This window comes from Nycticebus coucang, chromosome 9 (assembly GCF_027406575.1).
Source record: "Nycticebus coucang isolate mNycCou1 chromosome 9, mNycCou1.pri, whole genome shotgun sequence".
In the NCBI taxonomy this organism is placed as follows: Eukaryota; Metazoa; Chordata; class Mammalia; order Primates; family Lorisidae; genus Nycticebus; species Nycticebus coucang.
In genome coordinates, this window is record NC_069788.1 from 27,219,478 (window position 1) to 27,233,983 (window position 14,506).

At 43.4% G+C, this 14,506-nt stretch overlaps 1 protein-coding gene across 2 annotated transcripts in view; it reads left to right on the forward strand.

The window, feature by feature from the left end:
• The window catches only part of CILK1 (ciliogenesis associated kinase 1), an 89,442-nt gene that overhangs the window by 42,299 nt on the left and 32,637 nt on the right, over positions 1 to 14,506 (forward strand). For both annotated transcript variants that reach the window (XM_053600902.1, XM_053600903.1), the window contains 2 exons: positions 10,867 to 10,999; positions 11,701 to 11,872. In XM_053600902.1, the coding sequence (XP_053456877.1) occupies positions 10,867 to 10,999; positions 11,701 to 11,872 (305 nt within the window). The remainder of the gene's footprint in view (positions 1 to 10,866; positions 11,000 to 11,700; positions 11,873 to 14,506) is intronic.

A 14,506-nucleotide genomic window follows, 5' to 3' on the forward strand; every position in this document is an offset into this window, starting at 1 on the left:
GGCGCCTGTGGCTCAGCGGGTAGGGCGCCGGTCCCATATGCCAGAGGTTGCGGGTTCAAACCCAGCCCCGGCCAAATTAAAAAAAAAAAAAAAAAAAAAATTAGCAAACTTATAAAAAGAGGCAAAAGCAAAATAGGGTGATATAGCCAGCAAAATGCAAGCCAGCAAGTTTTTTCACGTGGTTTGCATGTTTTATTACATACATAATTCTTTTCTTTTTTCTTTTTTTGCATAAATTCAGTCAAGTTTACAAGTATGCCCCCCTCCACCCAGATAACCGTATCCAATAGGTATGAATTTACTTCCCCCCTCCCATCTTGAGTTTCATTGAGATTTACTTCTAAATGTGCCCTTACGGCTCGGCGTCTATAGCTCAAGCAGCTAAGGAGCCGGCCACATACACTAGAACTGGTGGGTTCGAATCCAGACCAGGCCTACCAAACAGCAATGACAACTACAACCAAAATATGGCTGGGCATTGTGGCCCATCTCCATTCCTGTGATGTTTCACTTAGAAAAATGGTCTCCATTTTCATCCAGGTTGTCACAAAAGATACTAGTTTGCCGTCCCAGCTACTTGGGAGGATGAGGCAAGAGAATCGCTTAAGCCCATGAGTTGGAGGGTGCGGTGAGCTGTGATGCCACAGCACTCTACCCAGAGCAACAGCTTGAGGCTCTGTCTCAAAATAATAATAATAATAATAAATGTGCACTTAAGTGTTGATCACTGAGTTCCAACCTGCTGTTGAGTACATGTGTTTGTTTCTCCATTTCTGTGATGTTTCACTTAGAAAAATGGTCTCCAGTTTCATCCAGGTTGTCACAAAAGATAATGCGATTGCCGTTTTTCTTGATGATGGAGTAGTGCTCTGTGGCATGCATACACTGCATTTTATTTTTCATTCATGTATTGGTGGACCTCATCTTTGTGATTATGAATTGTACTGCTATAAACATCTGAGTGCAGGTATCCTTTTTACAAATAAGCTTTCTTCCTTTGGGTGTGTACCTAGCCATGGGATTGCTGGATCAAATGGTAGGTCTAATTCAAGTTCTCTGAGGTATCTCCATACAGTTTTCCACAGTCCCACCAACAGTGTGTAAGTCTTTCTTTCTCTCCACATCCATGCCATCATCTGTTGTTTGGGGACTTCTTAATATAAGCCATTCTAATTGCAGTTAGATGAGAATCTCATTGTAGTTTTGATTTATATTTCTAATGATTAGAGACACTGAGCATATTTTCATGAGTTTGTTGGCCATTAGTGTATTTTCATTTGAAAAGTTTCTGGTTTTGCCCACTTTTTAATGACTTTGTTTGGTTGTTTCTTGCTGATTTGCTTGAGTTCTTTGTAGATTCTGGTTATCAGTCCTTTATCAGATGTATAGCCTGTGAATCTTTTCTCCCATTCTGTGGGTTGTTTGTTCTTTTGATTGTGTCCTTGACTGTGCAGAAGCTTTTTAATTTGATCAGGTCCTATTTATTTTTGTTGTTACTGTGATTGCTTTTGGAATTGTCTTCATGAATTTTTTACCTAGGTCAATATATATAAGAATTTTTCCTACATTTTCTTTTAGGATTCTTCTTTATTTTATTTTATTTTATTTTAGAGGCAGAGTCTCACTTTGTTGCCCTTGATAGAGTACCATGGTGTCCCAGCTCACAGCAACCTCCAGCTGTTGGGCTTAGGCAATTCTCTTGCCTCAGCCTTCCAAGAAGCTGGGACTATAGGCTCCCGCTGCCATAACAACTGGCTACTTTTTTGTTGCAGTTTGGTCAGGGCCGACTTCAAACTCACCACCCTTGGTGCATAGGGCCAGCGCCCTACTCACTGAGCCACAGGAACAGGCCTTCTTTTAGGATTTTTATGGTTTTCTGCCTTACACTCAAGTCTTTTGCCCATCATGAGTTAATTTTTCTGAGTGGGGAGAGGTATGGATCCTGTTTCAGTCTTTTACATGTGGTTATCCAGTTTTTCCAGCACCATTTATTGAACAGGGATTCTTTACCCAGTGTATGTTTTTATCTGTTTTGTCAAAATCAGATGAGAATTAAATTTTATTTCAGTAGAAGAAGCAGACTACAGATTTCATTCTGAGCTTGTCAAATCACACAAAATGGAAAACATGAGCAATTACAACATACAAGGTTTCCATAAGATAAAAACAGACCAGTTGCCCAAGAATAGCAGAACTATTCTCTTACCAAGATCAAAGAGAAGGTTTTCTCATAGACCCTTTAGAGAAGACAGTATGTAACATGATTTCACTGAAAACACAGTGACAGTTTACATAGAGCAATTTTATGTCATATCCCTGAATGGAGGCCAATTATATCACCTAATCAAAGAAAACAGTTTACTGGGGCCCAATATGATTAGCTCTGTGGATGGTCTGGTTAGTCCAGGGAGAGATTTAGAGTATGTAGAGAAAGTCGTCCATCACTATTGTTCTTTTTAGCTGACCTTTTGAAAGGTATCAGTGAGTTAAAGGTTATATTCTCTAGTCACTACGTGGAGGTTTGTTGGTCTTGGCTACTAACTGGGCATAGACCCAGCTGGGTTGAATGGATGCGTTCTTGTGAGCTCAGAGCCACCAGACCAATGTACGCATGGATAAAGTCAGAAGTCCCCTCAGGAGGTTATTTTGAGGTTATTCTAGTATACAGACCACTGAGCAAAGTGGCTGATTTTGCATGGGCGGAAATCCATTCACTCTCAGTCTAAGGATTTTGTTGCCATTGTAAATATTGCACCAACAAGTGAGTCTTACTACTCACAAGGAGACTGGGTTGAAGCCCTTTGATGGTACAGTCAGTTGTTGGCAGTGACCAGAAAAGAGCCCTTGCTGCAGAAGGTGGCATGGTACATCTGGGATCATTACCAGCCTGTTCTAAGTAGCCCCTCACAGTTAGAAACTAAATGAAACACAAACAAACATAAGCTATCCATGCAGAGCCTTGTCAGCCTTAAGTGAGTAACAAGCAAGTAATTTGCAAGGCTGAGTCAAATTGTGAGACATTCTAGTAAAATGTTTTTAGTACAAGTTATCTCTGACTCCACTGACATTTGTTGAACTGGCATATAGACTGTTACTCATGAGAATTAACGGGGGCGGGGGGGCGGCACCTGTGGCTCAGTGAGCAGGGCGCCGGCCCCATATGCCGAGGGTGGCGGGTTCAAACCCAGCCCCGGCCAAACTGCAACCAAAAAATAGCCGGGTGTTGTGGCGGGCACCTGTAGTCCCAGCTACTTGGGAGGCTGAGGCAGGAGAATCGCCTAAGCCCAGGAGTTGGAGGTTGCTGTGAGCTGTGTGACACCACAGCACTCTACCGAGGGCAATAAAGTGACACTCTGTCTCTACAAAAAAAAAAAAAGAATTAACAGGGGATAGTGTGAATTTGCAAAATACTCAAACCTACTAGGATGTTTTAGGGACAAATGGGAGAAAGGTCTGCTTACTAAATTAAGAGCTCAAGAAAAAGAAATAATGAGAAGTCAAAGGGATTCTCAGAAGAGTTAGGTCAACCAGCAGGCTTTTAGACAGAGACAGTGTCTCTGTTATGCAGGTTATTTGCTAAGGAAACTGAGCAGTAGGCCTAAAAGAAATATTCTTTGGCTTCCTCTTCTTTCTGTTTTTGTTGCTTTTCATGAGACTCAGATATTTGTCGCCAGGAAGAAATTGTAGCCTTTTATCCAGGTCTCTACCTAATTACATATGTGTGCACACGCGTATATATACACATATGCAGCCCCAGCTTGGGCGCACATCTACACATACACATAACACATGCACATACACTTGCAGGTGCACTCATCCCACATCTGCACACACTGGCAAATGCCCAGGCTGATAATTCAGCATCCCTACACTACTGTGTCAAGACAGCCCTTTAGAACTCTGTGTGGTCAGTTTCCTTCACATGCCTTGTACACGCCCTGCGTAGGGAAATAGTGCAAGGAGAGTTTTGGTTTATAGAAACGGTCATATTTCTGCTTTTATAACCCCAGTCCCATTCCCATTACCAGAGATTCATTCTGAGCAGGTAAGTGCCCAGGTCTAGTTTGAGCTTAGTAACAGCTTGTCTCTTGCTTTATTTCTTTGCCAGTTTCTCAAGTAGAAATAATAGATGGCATCTGTTTCTTTCATAAAGAAAACAGTTGAGCCAGGCACTGTAGCTCACACCTGTAATCCCAGCAACTGGAGGCTGAGGCAGGAGGATCGCTTGAGGCCAGGAGTTTGAGGCTGTAGTGAGCTATGACTCCACTTTACTTCAGTCTGAGTAACAGAGTGAAACTCTAAACTTCAATTTTCTCTTTATTTTTTAGAGACAGAGAGGTTTAAAAACCTGCCAGGGTCTCACTGAAATGGAGTGGTAGAGTGGAGATTAGTGCTAATGGTCTGTACCCATTTGCCTTGCTTTACTAGAAAATAATAATAGTTGTAAGTGTGATGAGCGCTAATTTTACAGATCCTATCCCATTTTCATTGGTAAATGATTTTTAGAAACTTTTTTTATGGTTTTTGTATGGCATTGACTTTGGTTAAGTACACATATACTTCCATACTATTTCTTTACTCTAGTAATGGAAAAAAAGATTTGTGAGTTTAAAGTTCCTCCCCAGTAGTTTATGCTCACTGTCAGAAGGTGCATTCTGCCCCAGGGGAGTGGATTCCTTTGAGAGGGGAGAACAGTGCCACAGGCTGCTGGTAGTTGCTATGGCCATCCTTCCAGTCACTGAGTGCTTTCCTCCCACAGGGAATGAAAATATGGCTCTCCGTGGTGCTGACTGAGCAATGCCAAAGCATATGTACTTTGCAAGAATTAAATAATTAATGCAAACGGCCCATTTCATCTTTGACCTTCCCTTACAAATATCTAGGTCACACTTATCCGTGCACATAACAGAAATGCATTAGGTGGCTTGAAGGACAACATTTTGTTCCAAGTAGTTCCGTGCTTCTGTGTTTCACCAGTGTCTAACTGTGCATGGCCTTGAGGCAGTCCTGTATCTTTTTATATTGCTGTCCTTGTAACCTTCTTGATAAAAATATTGTAAGTTTAAATTTAGTCAGAGCTATGAAATTACAATTTTCATAGCAGGAAGGTGTGCTACATAAATTCCTAGTGTTTAAATATTCTCTGTGTGTTCATATCAGATTCATCAGTAACAGAATGTAGTGAAGGTTAGAAAGCTTTCTTTATGGATTGATGCGTTCCTTGCCCAAGGGTTATTAATAAAAAAGCACAAAAATTTTCTGCCAGGATGAAAGAGAAAATCCCTCTGTTATTTAACTGGCATGAGGTACGCTGAAATTAAATTGATGGTCTGTTCCTATTTTCTGGAAGGCAGTTTTGAACAGGAAGTTTCTGATCACAATAAATAGCTCTTTGCTATTACATGATCTCTGAATGATCCAGTTATAAGGGTTTCCATTGTGAATCAGAAGCCCAGAGGAAGACGTGGGCTCATTGTTCTAGGTCAGTTGCACACATCAGCAGAACACGTACCCAGGTAGGAATAGGATCAGAGTTTTAGTGCCACCTGCTCAGGGGTGGGGCACATCACTGGCTTCATGAGTCTTAATTCTTTTTTTTGAGACAGAGCCTCAAGCTGTCACCCTGGATAGAGTGCTGTGGCATCACAGCTCACAGCAACCTCCAACTCCTGGGCTCAAGCGAGTCTCCTGCCTCCGCCTCTCAAGTAGCTGGGATTACAGGCGCCTGCCACAACACCCGGCTATTTTTTGGTTCCAGCCATCATTGTTGTTTGGCAGGCCTGGGCTGGATTTGAACCCACCAGCGCAGGTGTATGTAGCTGGCACCTTAGCCACTTGAGCCACAGGCACCAAACCATGAGTCTTAATTCTTATCAGTAAAAAAATGGAGCTACATCTGCCTGCCTACTTTAACAGGTTGCTGGGAGGGCAAAATGAGAGAATAGCAGTAATAATGACTAGCTCTTGCAAGGTGCCAAAGTGCCAACCACTTCTCTAAAAGCTTTAGAAATGGCCAGGCATGGTGGCTCACTCCTGTAATCCTAGCACTCTGGGAAGCCAAGGCCAGTGGATTGTTTGAGCTCAGGAGTTCGAGACCAGCCTGAGCAAGAGTGAGACCCCTGTCTCTAAAATAGCCTAGCATTGTGTTGGGCACCTATAGTGCCAGCTACTTGGGAGGCTGAGGCAAGAGAATCACTTGAGCCCAAGAGTTTTGATATTACTGGAAGCTGTGATGCCATAGCACTCTACCAAGCGTGACAAAGTGAGACTCTGTCTCAAAAAATAAAATTAAAAAAAAAAAATGAAAGCTTTACAAATATAACAGTAATCCTGCAAAATAACCCCATGATGGAGATGCTGTTACTTGCCCCATGACACAGATGAGGAAACTGAAGCACAGAAAGGTTAAGTGACTTTCTAGCCAGTAAATAACAGAATTGGGATTTGAAATCAATCAACCTGGCTGGTCTGCACACTTATCACTGTGCTCCCTGTCCTCTCATATGTAAATAGTGATGTTTTGTTGAAATAAAGATGAAAAGTAGCCGTACAGGATATAAGGGTCTTACATTTTTAATTACCAAGGAATAGAACTCACGGGTATAAAGCTAATAGCTAGTACTATATTATTCAGTAATTAACAAATTTGTTACAAAGGCTTCAGTAACAAATTTGTTACTGAAGACAGTATAACAGCTGTAGCTTATGTCAAGGGACAGATACCGTGTCCATCAGTCATTTTAAGAGTCTACAATTAATTTTTGTTTTTCTCACCATTTTCTCTATGATTTTTTTTGAGCCTGGAGTATGGTCTATAGAAAGGGAAGTTACTTTAAAGCATTCTCGGGGCATCGGCATCTTCATTCTCCTCTTTTTCAGTGGTGTGCCTGCTCTCTGCGAAAGTGAGATTAAAGAAGAGTCAGCCGTGGGGATGAGGATGAAGCTTGGCTGATGGGAGGGGTGATTGGTTCACAGAGGCACGACCAGGGTGGAAGCAAAGTCCAAGGACCAGAGCACAAGGACAGTGCTTGGATTGAGTACGAGTTGATGTGTTGAAATGATCTGAACCGGCAGACAATTCGAGGTTGTCGGGATGGGTGGTGTAGATGGTGGCAGAGGGTGCTATGGTGGTGATGGGGCTGGAGGACAGGTGACTCAGTAATGGAAATGCCACGTAAGTTTGGAAGTAACTATTACCCCAACTAAAGGGGAAAGGGGAAGTCTATGAGGAGAAATAGCATTAATATGGACTTGACAGGACCAAAACCGCAAATCAAGGCTTGGTTCTGTAGATTGAGAGGGAAGGATAGCGTCGGACACTGTAACAACTGTGACACATTTCTTGGGGGGATTGGGAATAATTTATCTACCCCCCCCCACTCCCTGCTTGCTACCATGACTCAGTTTTCCCATCTGTTCAGTAAGAAAACAATGCCTGTCATTTCTTTTTCACTGAAGCGCTCTTAATGCTCTGAGTTTTGGGGAAGACAAACTGTGAACTTCATCTCACAGTTCACGTATCTTCCATGTGACCCTGGTCACATGAATCCAGGGTCACAAGAATCATCCCGTGAGTGACAAAAGGTCACTCTCTAATCACTATGTTTGTGTCTTTACACGTTCTTAAGCCAGTTCTAAGATGGGAGCACATGTTGAGGCCTTCTGGGAGGTAGAGGCTGCCCTGAAGAACAGAAGGTCCCAACACAATGACTCAGTTATCCTGAATCTTAGAACAGATGTTGTCCAGGACGGTGGGGCATGGATAATCTTTACTTAATAAGTTGCTCAAATCTGTCCATATCAAAAATTCTTTTTTCTTTCATTTTAAAGGCTATTCTTGACTATATTTATTTGCTTTTTAAAATTTTTTTGAGTTGGGGCGGTGCCTGTGGCTCAAGGTGGTAGGGCGCTGGTCCCATATGCTGGAGATGGCGGGTTCAAACCCAGCCCTAGCCAAAAAAAAAAAAAAAAAAAAATTTTTTTTTTTTGAGTTGACTTTTTTCAAGTTTGATTCTTATTCTAATTTTGGTTCAATTTATTATTAACTTTGCTAGGATACTTCAAGGAATTGATATGAGGAAGGTCGTTAGGTATATATCAGTAAAATGGCAGGATAAAGAATGAAGCAATAGAATATATATTTCATATTAAATATAAAAACACATGTATAAACGTGCTATAAAGTGGCAGATTTGCTGTGCCTGTGTCTGGTTTAACCCTTTGATCTCTTTGCTTTGGGTTATGGAAAATAGAAGCAGCCCTGAGGTGGGAAGGAAGTACTTCCTCCTCTCACCTGTGACCTTCTTGAATATATCTGATCACTTCTGTACCTTCATCCCCTTCTGTGTGCACTGGGTTCTAGGCTCTGTAATTATATTCACTTTGTCCATCTATACCAGCCATTTACCCTGCAGATTCATCATTATTCCATAATACTATACAGATGGAGCTTGACCCCATACTAAGTCCTCTTGTCCTCAGAGTGGTGAGCAGAGAGGAATGTCTTTTCATTAAAACATTGTTACTTTCCGGCTCAGTGCCTATAGCTCAACAGCTAGGGGGCCAGCCACATACACCGGGGCTGGTGGGTTTGAACACAGTCTGGGCCTGCCAAGCAACAACGACAACTCCAAAAAAAAAAATAGCCGGGCATTGTGGCGGGCACCTGTACTCCCAGCTACTTGGGATGTTGAGGCGAGAGAATCACTAAGCCCAAGAGATTGAGGTTGCTGTGATCTGTGACGCTATGGCACTCTATTGAGGGCGACAAAGTGAGACTCTGTCTCAAAAAAAAAAAAGTTACTTTCCATGATACATGGCATTTAGTGCATTTTCACATATAATCACAGGCATCCTCCCCTTCTATAACAGAGACAGTCTTTGGTAAATAACCCTGGAGTTCTTGCCTTTGTTCATTCCTTCTACCAAAACATATTCTCCCTGGTGGAGTTCCTGCCTTCATTCATTCATTCATTGTACAACATATCTCCTGCTATGATGAGGACAGCCAGCTGAGACCTTGTTGTCCCCCATATTACTTCAGGGCCATTTTTCTCTCTCACTTCTCAGTTGCTATCTCATGGGATTTCCTCCCTCCCACTCTCCCCTCAGCTCTGGTCTGCTCACCGTTGAACCTGCTTCACTTTGCTTAGGTAGATTTGTCACCCTTAAGCTTCATGTTCCCTGCAAAACTATGCAAGTCTTTTGTCCAGTCAACAAGAATGTACTATGAGACCTCCGTGCTCCTGCCACTGTTCATGGCTCCACCCTTAAAGCGTTCGCTTCTAATTAGTGAAAAATGGTAACGTATCTGAAAACAGGAAAGCTCTACTGGAATTCAGAGTGGAGGGAGGGCCTGTTATGTCCATGAGGGCAAGAACCATGCTCATTTGGGTTGCTTTTGAAGCCACAAAACCTATTGCCTGGCAAGGAGTGGACCCTCAGTAAATATTTGTTGGTAGCATGAATGAATGAATGAATGAAAGCTGGCATATTAGGATGGCTTCATGGAGGATGAGAAACTCAAAACAGGTCTTGAAGGATGGTAAATGTAGGGATTAATGTAGACAAAAAGGAGCAAGGGAACAACATTACCAGTGGGAAAAAATGCAGTCGTGCATTGCTTAATGATAGGGTCATGTTCTGAGAAATGCGTCGTGAGTTGATTTTGTTGTGGGAACATTAGAGAGTGTACTAGATAGTGCAGCCTGCTACATACCTGGGCTTTAGGGTATAGCCATTGCTCCTAGACTACACGTCCATACAGCATGTTCCCGTCCTGAATACTGTAGGCAGTTGTAACAATGCATAGTATTTGTACATCTAAACATAGAAAAAATCAGGTATAAGAGATCAAAAAAATGTTCCACCTGTTTGTCTGTTTAGGACACTTACCACTGAGAGTCAGTGGGTGAGTGATAAGGTAGTGTGAGGGCCTAGGATGTCACACTCCTGTAAATTTCACTATACACTGATTTTCTCTCTTGTTGGCTCTGCACCCGTAGCACAGTGGTTACGGTGCCGGCCATATACATCGAGGGTGGCATGTTCGAACCCAGCCCAGGTCTGCTAAACAACTGCCACAAAAAAATAGCCGGGCGTTGTGGCAGGCGCCTGTAGTCCCAGCTACTTGAGACTCACTCCCTTGAGTGACAGTTTCTTTTTTTTGCAGTTTATGCCGGGGCTGGGTTTGAACCTGCCACCTCTGGCATATGGGGCCGGTGCTCTACTCCTTTGAGCGACAGGCACTGCCCCGACAGTTTCTTTTTGTAAGTAATCTCAGCCCATAAAGATTTGGTACTTTAAAAGAAGTTTTGTCTCGCTTCTTTTTTTTTTTTTTCAGGCAGAGTCTCACTCTGTCACCCTGGGAAGAGTGCCAGGGCATCATCATAGCTCGCAGCAACCTCAGTCTCTTGGGCTCAAGAGATCTTCCTGCCTCAGCTTCCCAAGTAGCTGGAACTACAGAAACCCGCCATGATGCCCAGCTAGTTTTTTCCATTTTGGGTAGAAACTGGGTTTTGCTCTTGCTCAGGCTGGTCTCAAACTCCTGAGCTCAAGCAATCCACCCACCTCAACCTCCCAGAGTGCTAGTATCATAGGCAAGAGCCACTGTGCCTGGCCAAGAAGTTTTCTCTCAAATTGTAAAGATCAACTTTTGAGTGATTTTGCTAAGGGAAATGAATGAAGTCTTTTGAGAAGTTCAAAAGACTCTACATTGTCCATGGGATGAACATGCAAAGTCTTTGGTGCCATCCAGGCCAGAATGCTTTTTAAGTTATAGCTGTAATGAAAAGAGCAGTACAGCTATAAAGAGTGACACAGAAGCAAACTTGCATTCGGGTTCCTTCCTCTCTACTGTTTCTACAGGCTTCTTCCATCGGGACTTAAAGCCTGAGAACCTCCTCTGCATGGGACCAGACCTTGTGAAAATTGCAGACTTTGGATTGGCCCGAGAAATCCGATCAAGACCGCCATACACAGACTATGTATCTACCAGATGGTGAGTACTGTTTTTTTCCAAAATGACTTAATTGCCCTTCCTAAGAAGGATACCATTAGTCTAAGGATAATATTAAAGTCACAAACATTTACTTTTCACTAAGAGAATCAGTGTGATCTGCGGCACGCATTTGTATGTTGGCATTGTATGAGGTTAAATGCTTGTGTTGTAAATAGTGTTGAAAGGAACCCCCTTATGCTTTTCCATAATATAGGTAAGATTTTGTGGGTAGGCCTTCCTGAGGACAGTTTCCCAAAAGAGTTATGTAAATGATTCTCCAAAAAGAACTGTCTGAGAATCACCTAATTGCTACTGTTAGAACTTCCAGACCTTAGGAATTCAATTTAAGGAGTTTGCCATGACCAAGAAGTGGACTGCACAAAAGTTTGTCTCTCTCTTTCTATTTTTCTCCCTCTCTCTCCCCTACCCCTCCCTCTCCCTAATTCTCACTCTCTTTGTGATTCTCTAAGATACTGTAGAGAAGACTCCTGTAGAGAAATACGCAATAGCAAATTCTGTGAATAGAGCAGCACTACTTTTTGACAGCAGTAACGGTGGTTGCAAAGTCTTTACAAGCCCATGTACCGTGGTAAACTAGAAGGAGAAAATAGAAATATTCAACTTTCTTACCGAGAATTGTTATTTAACTTGATTTCTGACCAGTGGCATCAACAGCTAGTGGCTAACCTTTGTCCTCCCAGGTACAGGGCTCCAGAAGTACTCCTGAGGTCTACCAACTACAGCTCCCCCATTGACGTCTGGGCCGTGGGCTGCATCATGGCAGAAGTTTATACCCTCAGGCCGCTCTTTCCTGGGGCCAGTGAGATTGACACGATATTCAAAATTTGCCAAGTGTTGGGGACACCAAAAAAGGTAATGATAGGGAACAAAGGTCTGTGGGCCAAAGCCAGCAGCTTCCCACGTCCCCTCCCCTCCAGCCGTTTGCACTGGCACCATGGAGCACCTGCCCATTCTAGGACTTTTCTCTTGAGCTGGGTCATTCTCCAGTGCCCACGTCCACAGGCGTGGCCAGCTTCTCTTCCTCCTTCCACTCTTTAAGTATGAAGTGTGTCTCAGCCCTCTGCTTTTCTGTCTGCGTCATCTCACCCCCCTGGGAGAGCTTCCCTGTTTTCCTGGCTACCACCCTTCTATCTGTTCAGAAGTCTCCTCGATATAATTTATAGCCTTTGCATGCCTCCTTTGTAACTCTATTCACATATTTGCTCCATCACCACGAGCTCAACCTGTCTGAAACAGATGGGGCTTTGTTTGCCGCCCACTAGCTCTTCTCTCCTTTCTGTTGCTGTGTGTGGTCCTGTCATTGTCCCATAGCCCCAGCCTGGGGCCGAGTTTCAGCTTGACCTTCTTTCCTTCTCTTACTCCCCTTCCCTTTATCCAGGCAGTTAGTCAGTAAATCCTGCTGAATATATCGCTGCTTGATATGATTCACACAGCTCTTGACATTTCAAGTTCAATGCTGCCATCACAGACCACCATGATCGCCCTGCCTGTGTCTGAGGGTGTCTTATCCATCTTTTTGCCTTTGAGACTTTTCTTTACAGCTTATCTGTCAGATTGTGGCCGGATTCAGCCTCCTAAAGAACAGCCCTGATACTGTCCTTTCCAGGCCCCTCGACTCCCATGGCTGGGCCCTGCTGTGTGCCCGGGAGCTTCCCTGCTTCTGTGCTCTGCACACACCCTCCGCCTGAGTGAATGTCTCTCACATGGCCAACTCCTGCTCTTCTTCCAAGACCCTAAATGATTCCCTCCTACTGCTTCCTTAATGTCCTCTCCATGTTCAGTGTGTCTGGTATTATAAGATAATTGTTTGTAGACATATCAGTTTCCTGGCCCATAAGCTTAGTTAGGGCAAAGATTTGTCTTATGGTTGTTTTGCCAGATTCCAACTCCATTGATGATGCAAACTAGACCCTTAAAATTTTTTTAAAATTATTTGAATGACATTAATGCCACTTATTCAAGGTTTTTCCAGTCCCCTGCTGAAAACTCTCTCTCTGTATCTATATCTGTACCTCTTGTGGCCATTGTCCCTTATTGCTCTGTTATTATGTTTTTTAATACATGCCTTCTTTCTTTCTTTCTTTTTTTTGGGGGGAGGGGAGACAGAGTCTTACTTTGTTGCCCTTGGTTGAGTGTTGTGGCATCATAGCTCACTGCGACCTCAAACTCCAGGGCTCAAGTGATCCTCTTGCCTCAGTCTCCCAACTATAGGCACCTGTCACAATGCCCAACTATTTTTTAGAAACGGGGTCTCACTCTTCCTCAGGCTGATCTCAAACCCTTCAGGTCAAGCAATCTGCCCATCTTGGCCTCTCAGAGTGCTGGGATTACAGGCGTGAGCCACTGTGCCTGGCCTGCCTTATTTTCTCTTTTAAGGACAGTGATATGTTAGAGGGCAGGATTTACATTGGGTTATTTTTGGATAGCCAACAACACTTAGTATGTAGTAGGCATTTCAGAACTAAGTGAACGAATGATACAAGCTACACACAGTACCACTTGGCTCTTAAAAAGAGGAGGGGAGGCTCGGTGCCTATGGCTCAAGCAGCTAAGGCGCCAGCCACATACACCTGAGCTGGCGGGTTCGAATCCAGCCCGGGCCGCCAAACAACGACGGGTGCAACAAAAAAATAGCTGGGCGTTGTGGCGGGTGCCTGTAGTCCCAGCTACTTGGGAGGCAGAGGTAGGAGAATCGCTTGAGCCCAGGAGTTGGAGGTTGCTGTGAGCTGTGATGCCATGGCACTCTACCCAGGGAGACAGCTTGAGACTCTGTCTCAAAAAAAGATGAGGGGAGAGCAGTTACATTAGGGGTGTATCTTGTAAAATAGTAGTGTCAAAACTAAAAGGAACATTGACCATTTGCTCAGGAATTTTCATCACTTTCAACATTCAATGTCCAGAGATAGGATGCATGAAAAGGTGCAGGGCTTGAGACTGGGTGAAACAGCTTTCCTTACCACTGGTCTTTCCCGCATGAATGCTTTGAATCATTAGGTGGGGAATATAGTAATATGCAGGTTTCCACAAATCTGTTCAAACAGGAACAAGAACAAGCTGTTTGTTTTGTCTTTCCCCCCAAAATATTTCATTAGTAGTTTTCCAAATCTCTGCCTTATGGAACACAGTTGGGGAAATTCAAATTGGTTTAATCTTGGAATCTTAGGAGATAGACTGTCTAATGTGAAGGTTATAAAACAAGTTGGGGACAAATCTCATGTCTTTTTCACTTTTTCCAGATTTTTTGACCTTTTCATTTATTTTTTTATTTTTTTTACTTTAGAGACAATCTCATTTTATCACCATCAGTAGAGTGCCGTGGCAGCCTCCAACTCCTGGGCTTAGGTGATTCTCTTACCTCCTACTTGGGACTACAGGCGCCCACCGGCCAGAACACCTGGCTATTTTTTTGTTGCAGTTTGTCTGGGGCCAGGTTCGAACCTGCCACCCTCGGTATATGGGGCTGGCGCCCTACCCACTGAGCCACAG